This window comes from Capricornis sumatraensis, chromosome 4, assembly GCF_032405125.1.
Source record: "Capricornis sumatraensis isolate serow.1 chromosome 4, serow.2, whole genome shotgun sequence".
NCBI lineage: Eukaryota > Metazoa > Chordata > Mammalia > Artiodactyla > Bovidae > Capricornis > Capricornis sumatraensis.
Window position 1 is genome coordinate 60524265 of NC_091072.1, and position 15395 is coordinate 60539659.

At 35.5% G+C, this 15395-nt stretch overlaps 1 protein-coding gene across 1 annotated transcript; it reads right to left on the minus strand.

Annotated features, from left to right (window-relative positions):
• Positions 1-3000: 3000 nt before the first annotated feature.
• On the minus strand, positions 3001-14531 carry MGAT4C (MGAT4 family member C). The gene is made up of 3 exons (XM_068972213.1): positions 14385-14531; positions 5969-6116; positions 3001-4142 (listed from the first exon to the last, which is right to left on the minus strand). Exons 1-3 carry the CDS (start codon positions 14529-14531, stop codon positions 3001-3003), a joined length of 1437 nt encoding a protein of 478 aa, XP_068828314.1.
• Between the last annotated feature and the right edge of the window lie 864 nt (positions 14532-15395).

The following is a 15395-nucleotide window of genomic DNA, read 5'->3' on the forward strand; positions in this document are numbered from 1 at the left end:
CTTTGATTTTCATAAATACTGAAAAGACTCTGTTAAGAATTTTAAGCATAAGTAACGTTTCAGTCAGTTTAAAGTATATAAATCAAAAATTTTTTATGGTCATATCATATTTTGTGCTTGAAACCTGTCAGTATCTAATTTTATAGCAATTAAATAACTCAATAATTCATGTCACATTCCAGTCTTTTTCAATAGACATTTGCAAAAAGAATTTGATGTGTTTTTAAAATTACTGTAAGGAGAGAGATCACATAATGCTTAATAACAGAATATAATCAAACTTCCCTTTCTTGCTTTGTGTTTCTGAGACAAGATTAATGGAGTCTTATTCATTTTAAAACATAGGATTACACCTTGAACCATGTAAAGATAAAGAATGTTTGGTCAGATATTTTTTGAAAGAGAAAGGTTACTTGTACCACTGATCCATAATGGAGAAGCTTTCTTTGTCAAAGTATTTTCCTTAGAAAGTTGACCCACAGTCAACCTGTAATGAAAACAGAAACATTCTTAGGTGATCGATCAGCTTAGGCAATCCCAGTTTTAGTAATGAAAAGCTCAAATTTAAGATGAAATTTGACCTCAGTAGTTCACATTTGCATTTGTAATTTTCCAGCAAAACTCCATTTAAGTGATGTTTCTTGAGGAATTTTCCAGAATTTAATGTCAATTGTTGGCCTTTGTGAACACTCTTAGAAGAATATGTAAAAGTTAACAACTCACCTCACGGAGTCTACCTAGGTCTTGGTATAATATGTCTCTGTTGTGCACCTTTTATCCTTGAAAGTACAGAAAAAAAGGTTATTTCTAATTTCTAAGATGTGTGTAGAATACTATACAGTTAGCCAGGTAATAAAAGAGAGAAAAGTCAAGAATATGGAGTATCTTTAAGTATCTGGCAAGCATCTTCCAAATCAAAATAAAGGTAATAGTTTAGTGGCAGGCATGTGTGTTAAGTCTCTTCAGTATTGTCCTACTCTTTGTGACTCTATGGACCATAGCCCACCCAGCTCCTCAGTCCATGGAATTCTCTAGGCAGGAATACTAGAGTGGGCTGCCATTTCCTTCTCCAGGGGATCTTCATGACCCAAGGATCCAACCTGCATCTCTTATGTCTCCTCCTTGGCAGTTTACTGGCAGTATTTTTCTTATAACTTTGACACTTAAATGTGCCACAGAATATTATACATTCACTGTTTTCTCAAATACTGTAGCAACTGTGTGCAAAGAAAGTACACATTAGCTATTGTATCAATAAAAAAATTCTTAATAATTTTATCTGAGTTTCTAATTTAATTTATTTGAATAGAATTAATAAAATATTTTCCAGTCTTTTCTTAGACTCTATCATACAAGTGATTCCTAAGAATTTTGTTTCAGGATGGAAAGAAGAACAAGAGGAATTCCTTGTCTTCTCATTATCCCAAGTCTTGTATTTCATCTCTCTCTCCATATTGTATATGTTGTACATTCATCTATATACTAGTATATTTATTTGTCTTCATGAGCTTGAGTTAACTCTGGGAGATTGTGAAGGACATGGAAGCCTGGTGTGCTGCAGTCCATGGGGTTCACAAAGAGTTGGATACAACTTAACGACTGAACAACAATAAACAATAAATCACTTCATCTTTGCTGTTTGTCAAAAAAGAAAAGGATGAGACAAGCTCAGGATATTCTGAAAAAACAATGATTTTAGGATGCACTAATATAGGTGTCCTGAATTGCTTTAATGACTCTATGTGTAGACACTATGGTGAAGTCCCTCACAGTAAAATTTAGACAAGTTTGCTTACCAATTGGGTGCATATATCACAAGAGTATCATTTAGGATACTTCAGGATTATTTTATAGAATGACAACATGACTTATGGAAAAATTATGCAAGCTCTTTTCAGATAGAATAACTTTTTAACTGACACTCATGTACCAGAGAAACAAGAGCATAAATTATGTGAAGACCAATTTCTACATAAGAGAAAAAACATAGTCTGGATATTAAAACATTTGATCTCTCATCCTGAACTTGCTATAAGTGTAGAAAAAATGACTGATTTCTGTTTCTTATGTTCTTCCTTCATAGAATGTCCATTTGAACTCCAAAAAAGTATATGATAAATCACAAGGATTTTAAGCATATGAATTTTAATACAAACATATAAAATCAATTTCAAAAATTTTCTGCATATACTGAAAATGTTCATTAGGAATGGAATAACCATAAGCCTTCTCTATTTTTTTTTTTCTATTAAATGCAGGTACCCAGTGGAACCTGAAAATATTGAGCATAACCTTTATTTTTGCAAAAGGGAACCTGGAAAAAGAGTGCTTCCCACAGAAAATTTATTGACAGTAGGTGTTCAAATTTTTGTACATTGAACAATTTCCCCTCCTATATAAATAATCAGGGGAGGATATTAAGTTTTTTTCTTCTTTTCATCACCTCAGTGACACACAAATTTCTGTTGTATAGACATCACTTCTATGAGGAGGTATTCATTGTAGATGTACAGAAGTCTATGGTAACCTAAGTTTACAAGAAAAACAAGACAGATTATCATTCTAACCAACTGCATAGTCACAGAGATGCTTAATAAAATTTATCTGATGATATAATGAAATAAATTCTTGACTAAGTGCATACAGTGGGAACTATCTTTCACGATTCATCATTGAACAAACCACATTTTCTCATTTTAAATCCTTCATGTCACCTTTTTGACATGCAGATGAAATTTTGAAAGTAACACAATGACATTAAAATACAAACAAAGGTATTATTAACTATGAACTGATACACAGCTTCAAAAGTTAAAATAAATGTGTGCATAAAAGTAAAATTATGCTGACAATGAGCAGATCAAAACTGCCAAAATAATTGACTTTTTAATTATCCAATCCATTGCTTTCCCTCTAAAGGACAAAGGGAGCAAAAGAGGAAGTAGCAAAGCCGGAAGCAGGAAGACCTGCTCCAGTAACTGGACATATTGATTTAATTGGCTAAGAAGTCCAAATGCTAATACTCCTAATAATCAGCCATTCCTTTTGTGTTTTGGTAACATATATCCTCATACAATGTATATCAAATGGAATTTTTTGATTTACATCAGATACTTCAAAATTTCCATTTCTGAATTCTCCTAGTTTAATATAAGTAACACATTGTCTGTTTTGTTTAAAATATCGAATATTCCCCCCAACATCTAGAGCTCCATGATGCAAAATATCATTTTGTCGATCTTCTGTTCCAGTATTCACTTTAATTCTTTTGATTACAATTGGTTTTTCAAATATAATCACAAAGACATCTCCTGTTGAAGGTGGTTTCCCCCAGAAGTAGTCATCAACACTACTGTAAGCTTTGCTTGCATCATAATTTTCAAAAACACTCATGTTGGTATACAGACTTGCAGGAGGGTTATCTGGGAGGTCAAATGGCTCCTCTTCAAAATCATCATCCTTCAACTTATTCTCAGTTCCTTTATATGATGAATAATAACCCATGTGCTGAAAGAGAGATGGTTTAAAACGAATCACGTTTTTCTGAGCTAACAGACTCCGGAAATGAGTCAATAGCCAATCACAAGGCATTTCTTGATAAAACATTAATAAAAAATGTGCCAAACGTGGGAGATCATGAGAATGATAAAGTTTTCCAATATAGCCAAGCTTAGAGAACTCAAGGGTTACCCAGTAAGTTCCTTCTAAGGATGCAATGACTTTCTTGATGGCAGTTAAGAAATTTTTTGAACAACGAACATCATCTTCAAGCATTACATAATAGTATGAAATATTGGCACAAAAGTTGAGCAAAAAAGCATAATCTACATTTTGCTTGGAACGAAATCTGACTCTATCTTCTGGATCATTGTAATTTCTTTTAAGGCCACTCAGGATTGGGTAATATTCCTCTGGAGCATGTATAACCATTAACCTTCCAGCAATAATATGGTGGGCAAATTTCTGTGTAATATCTTGCAGCATGACCTCACGCCAGGATGAGTTAAAGTCAGCTAGATGAACCACCACTGAAATTTCCTTCAATTCTTCATAGCTGGATTGCTCAAAAATTGACTTGATTGTCTCAAGTAAATAGCTTCCTTTTTTTCGTCTCACTGATGAAAGTCCAATTGTAAGAAATCCTGAACAAAAGAATCCAGAATGAAGACAAATTAAAGGTGAAACTGGGTTTTGAATAACATAGAAAAAAGAAAAAAAAAAGTTCCTTTCCCCTTAGGCCTTCTACTCTATTAAGTACATCTAAGTGAATGATCATATATAGAGCATTTTGTGATTAGAGAATTATGCTAAATATACAAAAGCTTCCCAGGTGGCACAGTGGTAAAGACTGCCTGCCAATGCAGGAGACACAGGAGTAACCGGTTCAATCCCTGGGTCAGGAAGATCCCCTGGAGGAGGAAATGGCAAATTACTGCAATATTCTTGCCTGCTCTTACTCTCTGTTTTGTATTACCTCTTTAGTATAAAGCAGTTGGAAAAGGAAATGGCAAACCACTCCAGTATTCTTGCCTGGAGAATCCCACGGACAGAGAAGTCTGGAAGGCTACAGTCCACAGGGTCTCAAAAAGTCAGACACAACTGAGTGACTAACACACAGAAACTCTCTATTTTTATATTGCCTCTTTAGTATAAAGCAGTTGGTATACGTGCCAGCACACATTTGTAAATTTAGTATGGAAAGGGATTAGTAATGTGTGAAAAAAGGTGGTGCAATAAATGGAGATTTTAAAAAATAGTGTCAGTCTTTGAAATTAGGAGGAAGTTTAAGAGAAGTAGACCTTTGAAATGGAAGAAAAAAGATTTAAAGAAAGCTAAACTATTGCAATTTTTCCTCAATCTGGTGATCACAAACTCACTTGGATAAACACTTCTTAACAGGGAACTCAATTTTTGTGGTCTCCACACCACCTACTAAGAAGTTCATGATATCACTGTGTATCACTGATTCTAAAACATATTTTTCACACAGAAATATTTTAAACTCAGGTTGTATATCACAACTGATAGCATCTTACAACTTAAAATTGATGATGCTTATACTTTCTTAGAGATACTTCAATTAGATCATGATATTTTCTGTAACTTATAATGTCTTGAAATTCATGAAATGTAGTATGTTACTTCTTGGATCAAAGTTCCTGTAGTGGATTGAATAATTGCTTCCAAAATTTCATGTCTATCTGGAACTTTAGACTGTGACCTTATTTGAAAATAGTCTTTGAAGATGAAATTAGTTAAAGATCTCCAGATGAAATCATATTGGATTTAGATTGGGCCATAAATTCAATGACTAATTTCGTTATAAGAATGGGAGAGAACACAGAGAGAAAAAGAAGGGCCATGTGGAGAGAGTGGCAGTGATTGCAGTTTTGCTACAACTAACCAAGGAATGCCAAGTGTGGCTAACACCCGGAGGAAGCAAGGAAGGGTTCTCCTCTAGCTGGAGTCTGGTGCTGCCAGCATCCTGGCTTCTGAATTCTGGCTTCCAGCAATGTGAGAGAATCCATTTCCCTTGTTTCAGACCACCTAGTTTGTGACCATTTGTTATGACATCTTAGGAAACAAATACAATGACTTTCACTGCTTCAAACTGGTGGCATGTCATAAAACCAATGTTTGAAAATGTATCACTGTGGGAATAATTATTTTTAAAAGCTAACTTAAAAAAGTTAAAGTGAATTGCTTTTTCCTAGTCTCCCTATATGATTCTATAGCAAGCTGTTAAAAACTTCATGTCACAATTAGGCATTTAATTTTTTTGGTGTTGTTATTAATGAAATTGGATTGGTCAATAACTGAATTTGTGAAGAAACACTAAATGTTTCCCAAAATATATATTATGTTAGTAAAGCCCATAAATTTCTTGTTATACAAATGAAGCGTACTATCATTATTTTAAAACAAAGTATTTTATTGTTATTGATTTTAAAAGTATAAGTATACTTACGCTTTCTTTGTAAAGGCATGACAGCTAAGTAGCGATAGGTGACATTGAGGGCTCCTGAGAAATTGGACAAATCTTTGAAAGTATGCATGTAGTGTTCTGAACTCAGCTGATGTGTAGATGTTTCCCTTAAAATCTGTTTGTCTCCTTCCTGAATGCCAAGAAGGAGGAAGAGAGAAATAACAGATGGTCATGGGTTAAATAAACTTTCTCCTTACACAATAATAATAATTATATATATATATATATATATATATATATATATATATATATATATATATATATAATGGGTGTATATATCTGATATACAATATTTTGTTGTTGTTGCTCAGTCGTGTCCAACTCTTTGCAACCCTATGGACTGCAGCACACCAGGCTTCCCTGTCCTTCACCATCTCCCGGAGCTTGCTCAAACTCACGTGCATTGAGTTGGCGTTGTGATGCCATCTACCCATCTCATCCTCTGTCGTCTCCTTCTCCTCCTGCCTTCAATCTTTTCTAGCATCAGGGTCTGGATAAGGAAATGGCAACCCACTCCAGTACTCTTGCCTGGAAAATCCCATAGATGGAGGAGCCTGGTGGGCTGCCGTCTGTGGGGTTGCACAGAGTCGGACACAACTGAAGTGACTTAGCAGCAGCAGCAGCAGGGTTTTTTCCAATGAGTTGGCTCTTTGTATCAGGTGGCCAAAGTATTAGAACTTCAGGCGTAGCAGCAGTCCTTCCAATGAATATACAAGGTTGGTTCCCTTTATGTTTGATCTCCTTGCAGTCCAATGGACTCTCAAGAGTCTTTAATACGGATATTATATAAATATCAGTTACTGGCATTAGAAGCTGTAAATAATTATTTTTCACCTGAATTCTAGATTCTGTTCACTATTTTCCACTTTTTATTTTATGCTTACAGTTGCTTTTCTAAAGCATACATTAATAATGGCATTCTTTTGATAAAAAAAATTGAAAATTCCCACTGTTTTCATGTTAAAATTCAAATCCTTTACAAGAATCTTCAAACTTGACAGTGATCTTTACAGTTTCATGTAAAGCTAATTCTCACTAGATTCCCCATATCTGAATCATATTAAACTATTTACTCTTCTTCAAGTCCTGCCAAATAAAAGACCACACATTATTTCTAAGATTTTGAAATTTTAGGAATGATTAGAAGGATGCAACAGTGAACATAATGATTGGAGTTTGAATAACTTATTAATCAAGAAGTGTTAGTCAGTCATTTATGTAACCACTATAATCGAAGGCTATTGAGAATGGACAGGCATGGTCTTTGTGAAATGATACTATTTTTTTACAAATATCTTCAAGATATCTTGATTAAGAGATATTAATACCAAATGTTCAAGGAAATGTCTTTAGACTATGTACAGGTCTTTCGCATGATGTTTGCTTGTTGCTTGTGAGTGTAGAGGGGGAGAGGGAGTGTCCTGATGAAAGTGAAGTTTAGATCTTTTATATTTAAAAACTTTAGTATCAATTTGATAAGGGAATTATGTCGTACAATTTTCAGGATGGTTTATATTCAAGAAGATATTCCTATTCAGCTTAAAAATATCCTGCTAACAATTAATTGCTTCCCTTTATCTTCCTTTGATATAAATTCTGTTGTAGATTTTGATGATCTAATCATTTGAACAGCGTCTGTCTACAATGTGGGAGACCTGGGTTCGATCCCTGGGTTGGGAAGATCCGCTGAAGAAGGAAATGGCAATCCACTCCAGTACTGTTGCCTGGAAAAATCCCATGGACAGATGAGCCTGATAAGTTACAGTCCATGGGGTCGCAAAGAGTCGGACACGACTGAGTGACTTCACTTTCACTTTTCATTTTCTATTAGTTATACATTACTAGCAACATGATGACCTGCTTGGCTTTTGTATATGGTTTATTATCACTGGTAGAATATTAGGACAACCTCATCAGATTTTTTTTTTTTTCTTTTCTGGCCAAGTATCTGTTGTGCTGTGTGAGTTCTGTGGATATTTCGACTATTGAGTATAGGATTGGCAGGTCAGGTACGAGCAATGCCATTGAGACAACAGAGCAAGTACATGTATTAAATGAATTTGGTCCTCATACTATTTGACTGTGGTCAATGAAACTTTAATCAATTAAACATTATCCTAAAATATTAGAAAGGATTCAAATATGAATTTTACTTTAGTTGGAACATTTACTGCTTTATTTCAAATTCAAATATCAATGGAAAAAATGACTAACTCAAAGTTTTGAATCTATGGCCAGGCTGAAATTGTCTTAGAATAAAAGTTGAAACAGTGAACATTGACTGCCAAGAACTTTCAATCTGGTCCTTGATAAATGAATATGCATTCTGCATATCCTTTCTGTATATTGAATTATGTTTATGAGCCTATATTTGCTTTTTAACAGTGTATTTCTATATTTTATATTGCCTTGATAATTTGGACAAAGAAAATACTTTATTGTGATTTATAATGTGTTTGCCATCCATAAGTTACAGAATTTTAAAATAAATGACATTAAACTTTGGAGGCTAGTTGTACTAATAACCATTGAATTCTGATTATTTTAAATTAATTGGACATAAATATTTTCATCTTTGTATTTCTGAAAACCTAAAAAAAATCATGCAAGTTTTAAAATGAGCAAATTTAGGATTTTCAAAAGGTAACTGGAGACTCAATTTTGCATTATCTACTTTAATAGTAAATATTATGTCCATATTTAATAGGATCTAGAAAATACATTTATAAAAATCAGGCAGTAGTCACAATACTGAATTCATTTTACCACTCTGTTCTTATTTGATGTCACATTCTAAAGGAAGTGCAGGATACTGAATATCTCTTTAAGAATTCTATCTTGAACACGTAAAAATCCAGACCTTTTCTGTGATAAGATAGGGTACATTCATCCTGATTGAAGGACATAACAGAATATAAGATGAAATGAGACATATGAAAGCACTTTATTAAATTCTCAAGAACAAGTCTTTACACTTTTCAGCATAAATAAATAATACAACTTTCACCCGAGTCAGCCTTGTTGGCTGCTTTCCAGAAGCATCTACCTGAACAGCCAGGCTCTCCCTGGATACCTTCTTTCTACAGCTACTATGCTGTAGTGTGTTTTTCAGTAATAAGACAAAGCTTTATGACAATCATTTTCTGGATGGGAATGAAATTCAATGGACTAGCTACAGGCTAAATAAATACCCTAGTGGCTACTTTGAAGATGCTCACAGCTGAGAGGCTAAGTTGATTGGGCATGCAGTGTCTCTTCTACTTAGTTTGCCTTGTAATACAATTTGTCTATTATACCGAACTTGGCTTTCTTTCCTACTGAAAGGCACATATGCCTCTATCATGTACACATTATACTAAGCTGTTATACGCTCAGGATTTGAGGCCATTGATGGATTTTCTAGCAAGAAGAGTCGAATACATGTGCTAAATAACCCTAGAGGCCTTATTACTGTAATTGTTTATCTGAGTTCTCTGAATTACAACTATAATTTCCTCCTGATTTTTAAAAAACAGCGGACTTCCCTGGTGGTCCAGTGGTTAGGACTGTGCTCCCAATGTAGGGGGCTGGGGTTCAATCCTGTATCAGGGAACTAGGTTCCACATGCCACAACTAAGAGGCCAGTTTTCTATGGATATTAACACATTGCTTAAAATTCTCCAAGCCAGGCTTCAGTAATATGTGAACCGTGAACTTTGAGATGTTCAGCCTGGTTTTAGAAAAGGCAGAGGAACCAGAGATCAAATTGCCAACATACAATGGATCATTGAAAAAGAAAGAGAGTTCCAGAAAAACATCGATTTCTGCTTTATTGACTATGCCAAAGCCTTTGACTGTGGGGATCACAATAAACTGGAAAATTCTGAAAGAGATGGGAATACCAGACCACCTGACCTGTCTCTTGAGAAACCTGTATGCAGGTCAGGAAGCAACAGTTAGAACTGGACATGGAACAACAGACTGGTTCCAAATAGGAAAAGGAGTACGTCAAGGCTGTATATTGTCACCCTGCTTATTTAACTTATATGCAGAGTACATCATGAGAAACGCTGGGCTGGAAGAAGCACAACTGGAATCAAGATCACCGGAAGAAATATCAGTAACCTCAGATATGCAGATGAAACCATCCTTATGGCAGAAAGTGAAGAAGAACTAAAGAGCCTCTTGATGAAAGTGAAAGAGGACAGTGAAAAAGTTGGCTTAAAGCTCAACATTCAGAAAATGAAGATCATGGCATCTGGTCCTATCACTTCATGGGAAATAGATGGGGAAACAGTGGAAACAGTGTCAGACTTTATTTTGGGGGGCTCTAAAATCACTGCAGATAGTGATTGCAGCCATGAAAGTAAAAGACGCTTACTCCTTAGAAGGCAAGTTATGACCAACTTAAATAGCATATTCAAAAGCAGAGACATTACTTTGCCAGCAAAGGTCCATCTAGTCAAGGCTATGGTTTTTCCAGTGGTCATGTACAGATGTGAGAGTTGGACTATAAAGAAAGCTGAGCGCTGAAGAATTGATGCTTTTGAACTGTGGTGTTGGAGAAGACTCTTGAGAGTCCCTTGGACTGCAAGGAGATCCAACCAGTCCATTCGGAAGGAGATCAGCCCTGAGATTTCTTTGGAGGGAATGATGTTGAAGCTGAAACTCCAGTACTTTGGACACCTCATGCAAAGAGCGGACTCATTTGAAAAGACCCTGATGCTGGGAAAGATTGAGGGCAGGAGGAGAAGGGGACAACAGAGTATGAGATGGTTGGATCGCATCACCAACTTGATGGACATGGGTTTGGCTAGACTCTGGGAGTTGTTGATGGACCGGGAGGCCTCGCGTGCTGCTATTCATGGGGTCGCAAAGAGTCGGACACAACTGAGCAACTGAATTGAACTGCACTAAACACATTGTAGAAGAACAATTTTAATGTAATTGTACATGAATACAATGAATATTTAAAAGTTTATACATATTAACCCTTGGGATAAAATTTGATCCAAAATGTAATTTAGGTAGAAAACATCCTCTAGTAAAGAGTGAATACTTAATAAAAATATTGTCACTAAATTTTCAAAATGGGGGCATGCTTATACTTAACATCCATTTTAATTTACTTTTTCTAACATAAAGTAAATATTTAAAAATAAATTCAGTTTTTTAAGCTAAGAAGCAATCTCTTCTCTGTATCAGGGATGATTTGTAAATCTGATTAGATATATATGGACTTCCCTGGTGGTATATGGCTAATGTAGCCAAATTTCATTGAGAAAGTACTCTTTAGTAAGAGCTACTTCATTAAGTCACACTTTTAAATAATGTGGGTAGGACTGATGTTTAGACAGAAATGTATAAATAGAGCAATATAATTTTATCTTATGGGTATGTACTCTATTATTTCTTATATATTTTATGGTGAATTGGTTTTCTTCCAAAAGACGTAAAGATGTTTCCTGCATATAATATTTTGTCTACTTAAAGTTAAATATTGAAATTGCACTTGAAAGAGTCTTATCATCACTAAATGCAACAAGCATCCTACCAATACCATGTTTTTGATTTACAAGACGTGATTTACTTTCACCAGTACACAGAGATACAAAAAATAAATGTTTATTACAAAATTAAATCATTAATCAAAAGCTCCTCTAATTAATTTACAATCTTCGATTCTCTTAATTAAAAAATAGCTGGATCACCTAGGTTTTGCTCTATTGTCCTTAAATTTCATAAACCTAATAGTCAGGCTAAAAAAATCTAAAATGCATATTACTAGTAAGTCTTTCCAGTTTGCTGTGTTTAACTAGATCATGCCTAGTCAAATTCTATTAACTGTGGTACCTTCAGTATGGTGAATTGACTAAGGATGGTAAAATTAGACCTACACTTGAAGGTAAAAGCCCACAATATTAAACATATAATTGAAGGTAAAAGACATAGGCAGAGTCAAGATCTTGGAATGTGACAGAATTTCACCATCTAAGAACAATGCTAAGGGAGGCAAGATGCTTTACAGAAGACCTCCTAAGAAAATCTGTACCAACTAAGATCATTTGGTTGGCTTGTAGGATATAGAATAGTATCTGGCAAGTAACTGGTAGTTACTAAATCATTTTCAATTAATAAAATAAAACATTTTACTAGGAAATGATCTTTGAAGTTGTTTTCAGAGTCTCTCTAGTTAAGCTATTAATTGAAAGTTTTCAGCATGCTTTTATGAAAGAAAGTACTTTCCAGTTCTCTGTATGTTCAAAGGCTTTGGTTTTCTGAAATATGTAAACAGGAATAATTGTACAAGTGTTAGAATTTTCTCAGATATCTTAACATCAATTATGATGGAAAAAGTAAATAAGAAATAATGTCCATAATTATTCTCATTAGACATGAATTATGTGACAATCATAACAAAAATAAATAATAGAGACATGTTGAGTTCTCACAATCAGTCAGAATGTGTCTTTTTGTATTCTTTCATAATTCACTTAAAATTCATTCAAGGAATTTCCCTGGCAGCCCAGTGGTTAAGTCTCTGTACTTCCATTGTAGAAAGCATAGGTTTGTTCCCTAGTCAGGAACTAAGTATCTATAATTGTGTGGTGTGGCCAAAAAATAGAAAACTACTCCCCTAAAAAAAACAAAAACAAAAACATAAAATTAGGGACTTCCTTGGTGTCCCAATGCATATCATTAGTAAGTTTCTTCAGAGGTTAAAATTCCACACTTCCATTGCAGGGGGCATGGGTTTGATCCCTGGTTGGGGGCTTCTCAGGTGGCTCTAGGGGTAAAGAACCTGCTGACAATTCAGGAGATGCAAGAGATAAGCATTTGATCCCTGGGTCAGGAAGATCTCTTGGAGGAGGGCATGGAAACCCACTCCAGTATTCTTGCCTGGAGAATCCCATGGCCAGAGGAGCCTGGATACTCCGCAGAGTCATAAAGAGTCAGACAAGACCGAAGCAACTTAGCATGCATGCATGTACAGGGGGCCAAGATAACTGCACGCTGCCAGACATGGGGAAAAATCTACTAACTTGCTAATTTTACCTTTTTTAAACTATTAAATAATTTTCACATTCTTATCTTTAGTTCGTGACATTCTTTATTACTTTTTAGTGACTATAAGGGTAAAACATGGTGGTCATGTACAGCTATTCAAGATCCAAATGAGATGTCACACATTAATAAAGCCTTCCTTCTTAATAAAATAGCACACTTAATATCATTAATTAGACAATAGGATTTGAAAATTTTTGACAATATAGAAAAGTAAAGAAAGTAAGGAGTTCAGTTCAGTTCAGTCACTTAGTCGTGTCCGACTCTTTGCGACCCCATGAATCTCAGCATGCCAGGCCTCCCTGTCCATCACCAACTCCTGGAGTTGACTTAGACTCACGTCCATCGAGTCAGTGATGCCATCCAGCCATCTCATCCTCGGTCGTTCCCTTCTCCGCCTGCCTCCAATCCCTCCCAGCATCAAAGTCTTTTCCAATGAGTCAACTCTTCACATGAGGTGGCTAAAGTACTGGAGCTTCAGCTTCAGCATCATTCCTTCCAAAGAAACCCCAGGGCTGATCTCCTTCAGAATGGACTGGTTGGATCTCCTTGCATTCCAAGGGGCTCTCAGGAGTCTTCTCCAACACCACAGTTCAAAAGCATCAATTCTTTGGCACTCAGCCTTCTTCACAGTCCAATTCTCACATCCATACATGACCACAGGAAAAACCAGAGTCTTGACTAGACAGACCTTAGTCGGCAAAGTAATGTCTCTGCCTTTGAATATGCTATCTAGGAGTAATACCTATAAAAATTTGTTTAGTCTATTTACAGGTGACTCTGCCCAGTTCCACTTATAAGTGTATCTTTTTCAATAAATATGTAATATACTACTATGAGCTTCCTGGTGGCTCAGTGCTAAAGAATCTGCCTGTCAATGCAGGAGATACGAGTTCCATCCCTGTGTCAGGAAGATCTGCTGGAGAGGGAACTGAAAACTCATTCCAGTAGTCTTGCCTGGAGAAGCCCATGGACAGAGGAGCCTGGTGGGCTACAGTCTATGAGGTCATAAAGAGTTGAACACAACTGAGGGACTAAGCACACAAACACATACACAGACATACAATTAATTCAGATAGGGATGATAGCTAACTTATTTGTAATTAGATGTGCATATTTGCATTAAATATAGCATATAGATTAAATAAAGCATTGGAACATGAGCCAAAACAATTATACTGTTGACAATGTATAATTGATATAAAAAAGTAGCTAGATAGGAAAGATATATGTTATAATATTGCTCAGACTAGGGCTAGTTCAATATCTTGGGACTGAAGTTATGTTGCAAGTGGACTGTCTTGTTTGACATATGCCTTAATTGAACAACAAATAATCAACCTCCAAGACTTACCATAACATAGCTATCTTCAATGTACAAGTTCATAAACAGAAGGAAAATGACAAGAACTCCCAAGAATGAGACAGTAGAACGTTTTCGCAGGCATCGCATTTTATCTAGTATATCAAAAATATGTTTCACTTGGTGAAATTTAAGCATTCTCTCCTGTGGAAAAGAGGCACAGAATTACTAACAATTAATTATGCATGTAAATATTTATTCACCATATCAATCAACAGACCTTTATAAAATTTTACTCTCCAGATATTTGAATCAAAATTGTTTACAGTTTCACAATAAAAGTTGGCATAATTTATCAAAACATAAACATAAAGATAATGCAGTGGTTTATCTTGATGTAGTGTTAGTAAGAGTGAAAAGTACAGTTATTTCTGAACAAATAAATATTGGTAACAATAATGTAAGAAAATAATAGTCCCCACTGCACATGGTGAATGCAGCCATGAAAAGACACTTCCACTTTGGAAGAAAAGCTATGACCAACCTAGACAGCATATTACAAAACAGAGACATTACTTTGCCAACAAAGGTCCATCTATTCAAAGCTATGGTTTTTCCATTAGTCATGAATAGATGTGAGAGTTGGACTATAAAGAAAGCTGAACTCCAAAGAATTGATGCTTTTGAACTGTGGTGTTGGAGAAGACTCTTGAGAGTCCCTTGGACTGCAAGGAGATCAAACCGGTCCATCCTAAAGAAAATCAGTCCTGGATAGTCATTGAAAAGACTGATGCTGAAGCTGAAACTCCAATATTTTAGCCACCTGATATGAAGAACTGACTTATTTGAAAAGACCCTGGTATTGGTAAAGATGGAAGGCAGGAGGAGAAAGGGACAACAGAGGATGAGATGGTTGGATGGCATCACCGACTCCATAGACATGAGCTTGAGCAAGCTCCAGGAGATGGTGATGGACAGGGAAGCCTGGCATGCTATAGTCCATGGAGTCACAAAGAGTCAGCCACGACTAAGGGACTGAACTGAACTGATGAGAAAGAATGA

Coding starts and splice junctions, on each gene's coding strand:
- MGAT4C (XM_068972213.1), bottom strand. CDS start 14,531: ATGCTTAAATTTCACCAAGTGAAACATATTTTTGATATACTAGATAAA. Junction 6,117..14,384: donor TTGAAGATAGCTATGTTATG/GTAAGTCTTGGA, acceptor CTTGGCATTCAG/GAAGGAGACAAACAGATTTT. Junction 4,143..5,968: donor CATGCCTTTACAAAGAAAGC/GTAAGTATACTT, acceptor TCTTTTGTTCAG/GATTTCTTACAATTGGACTT.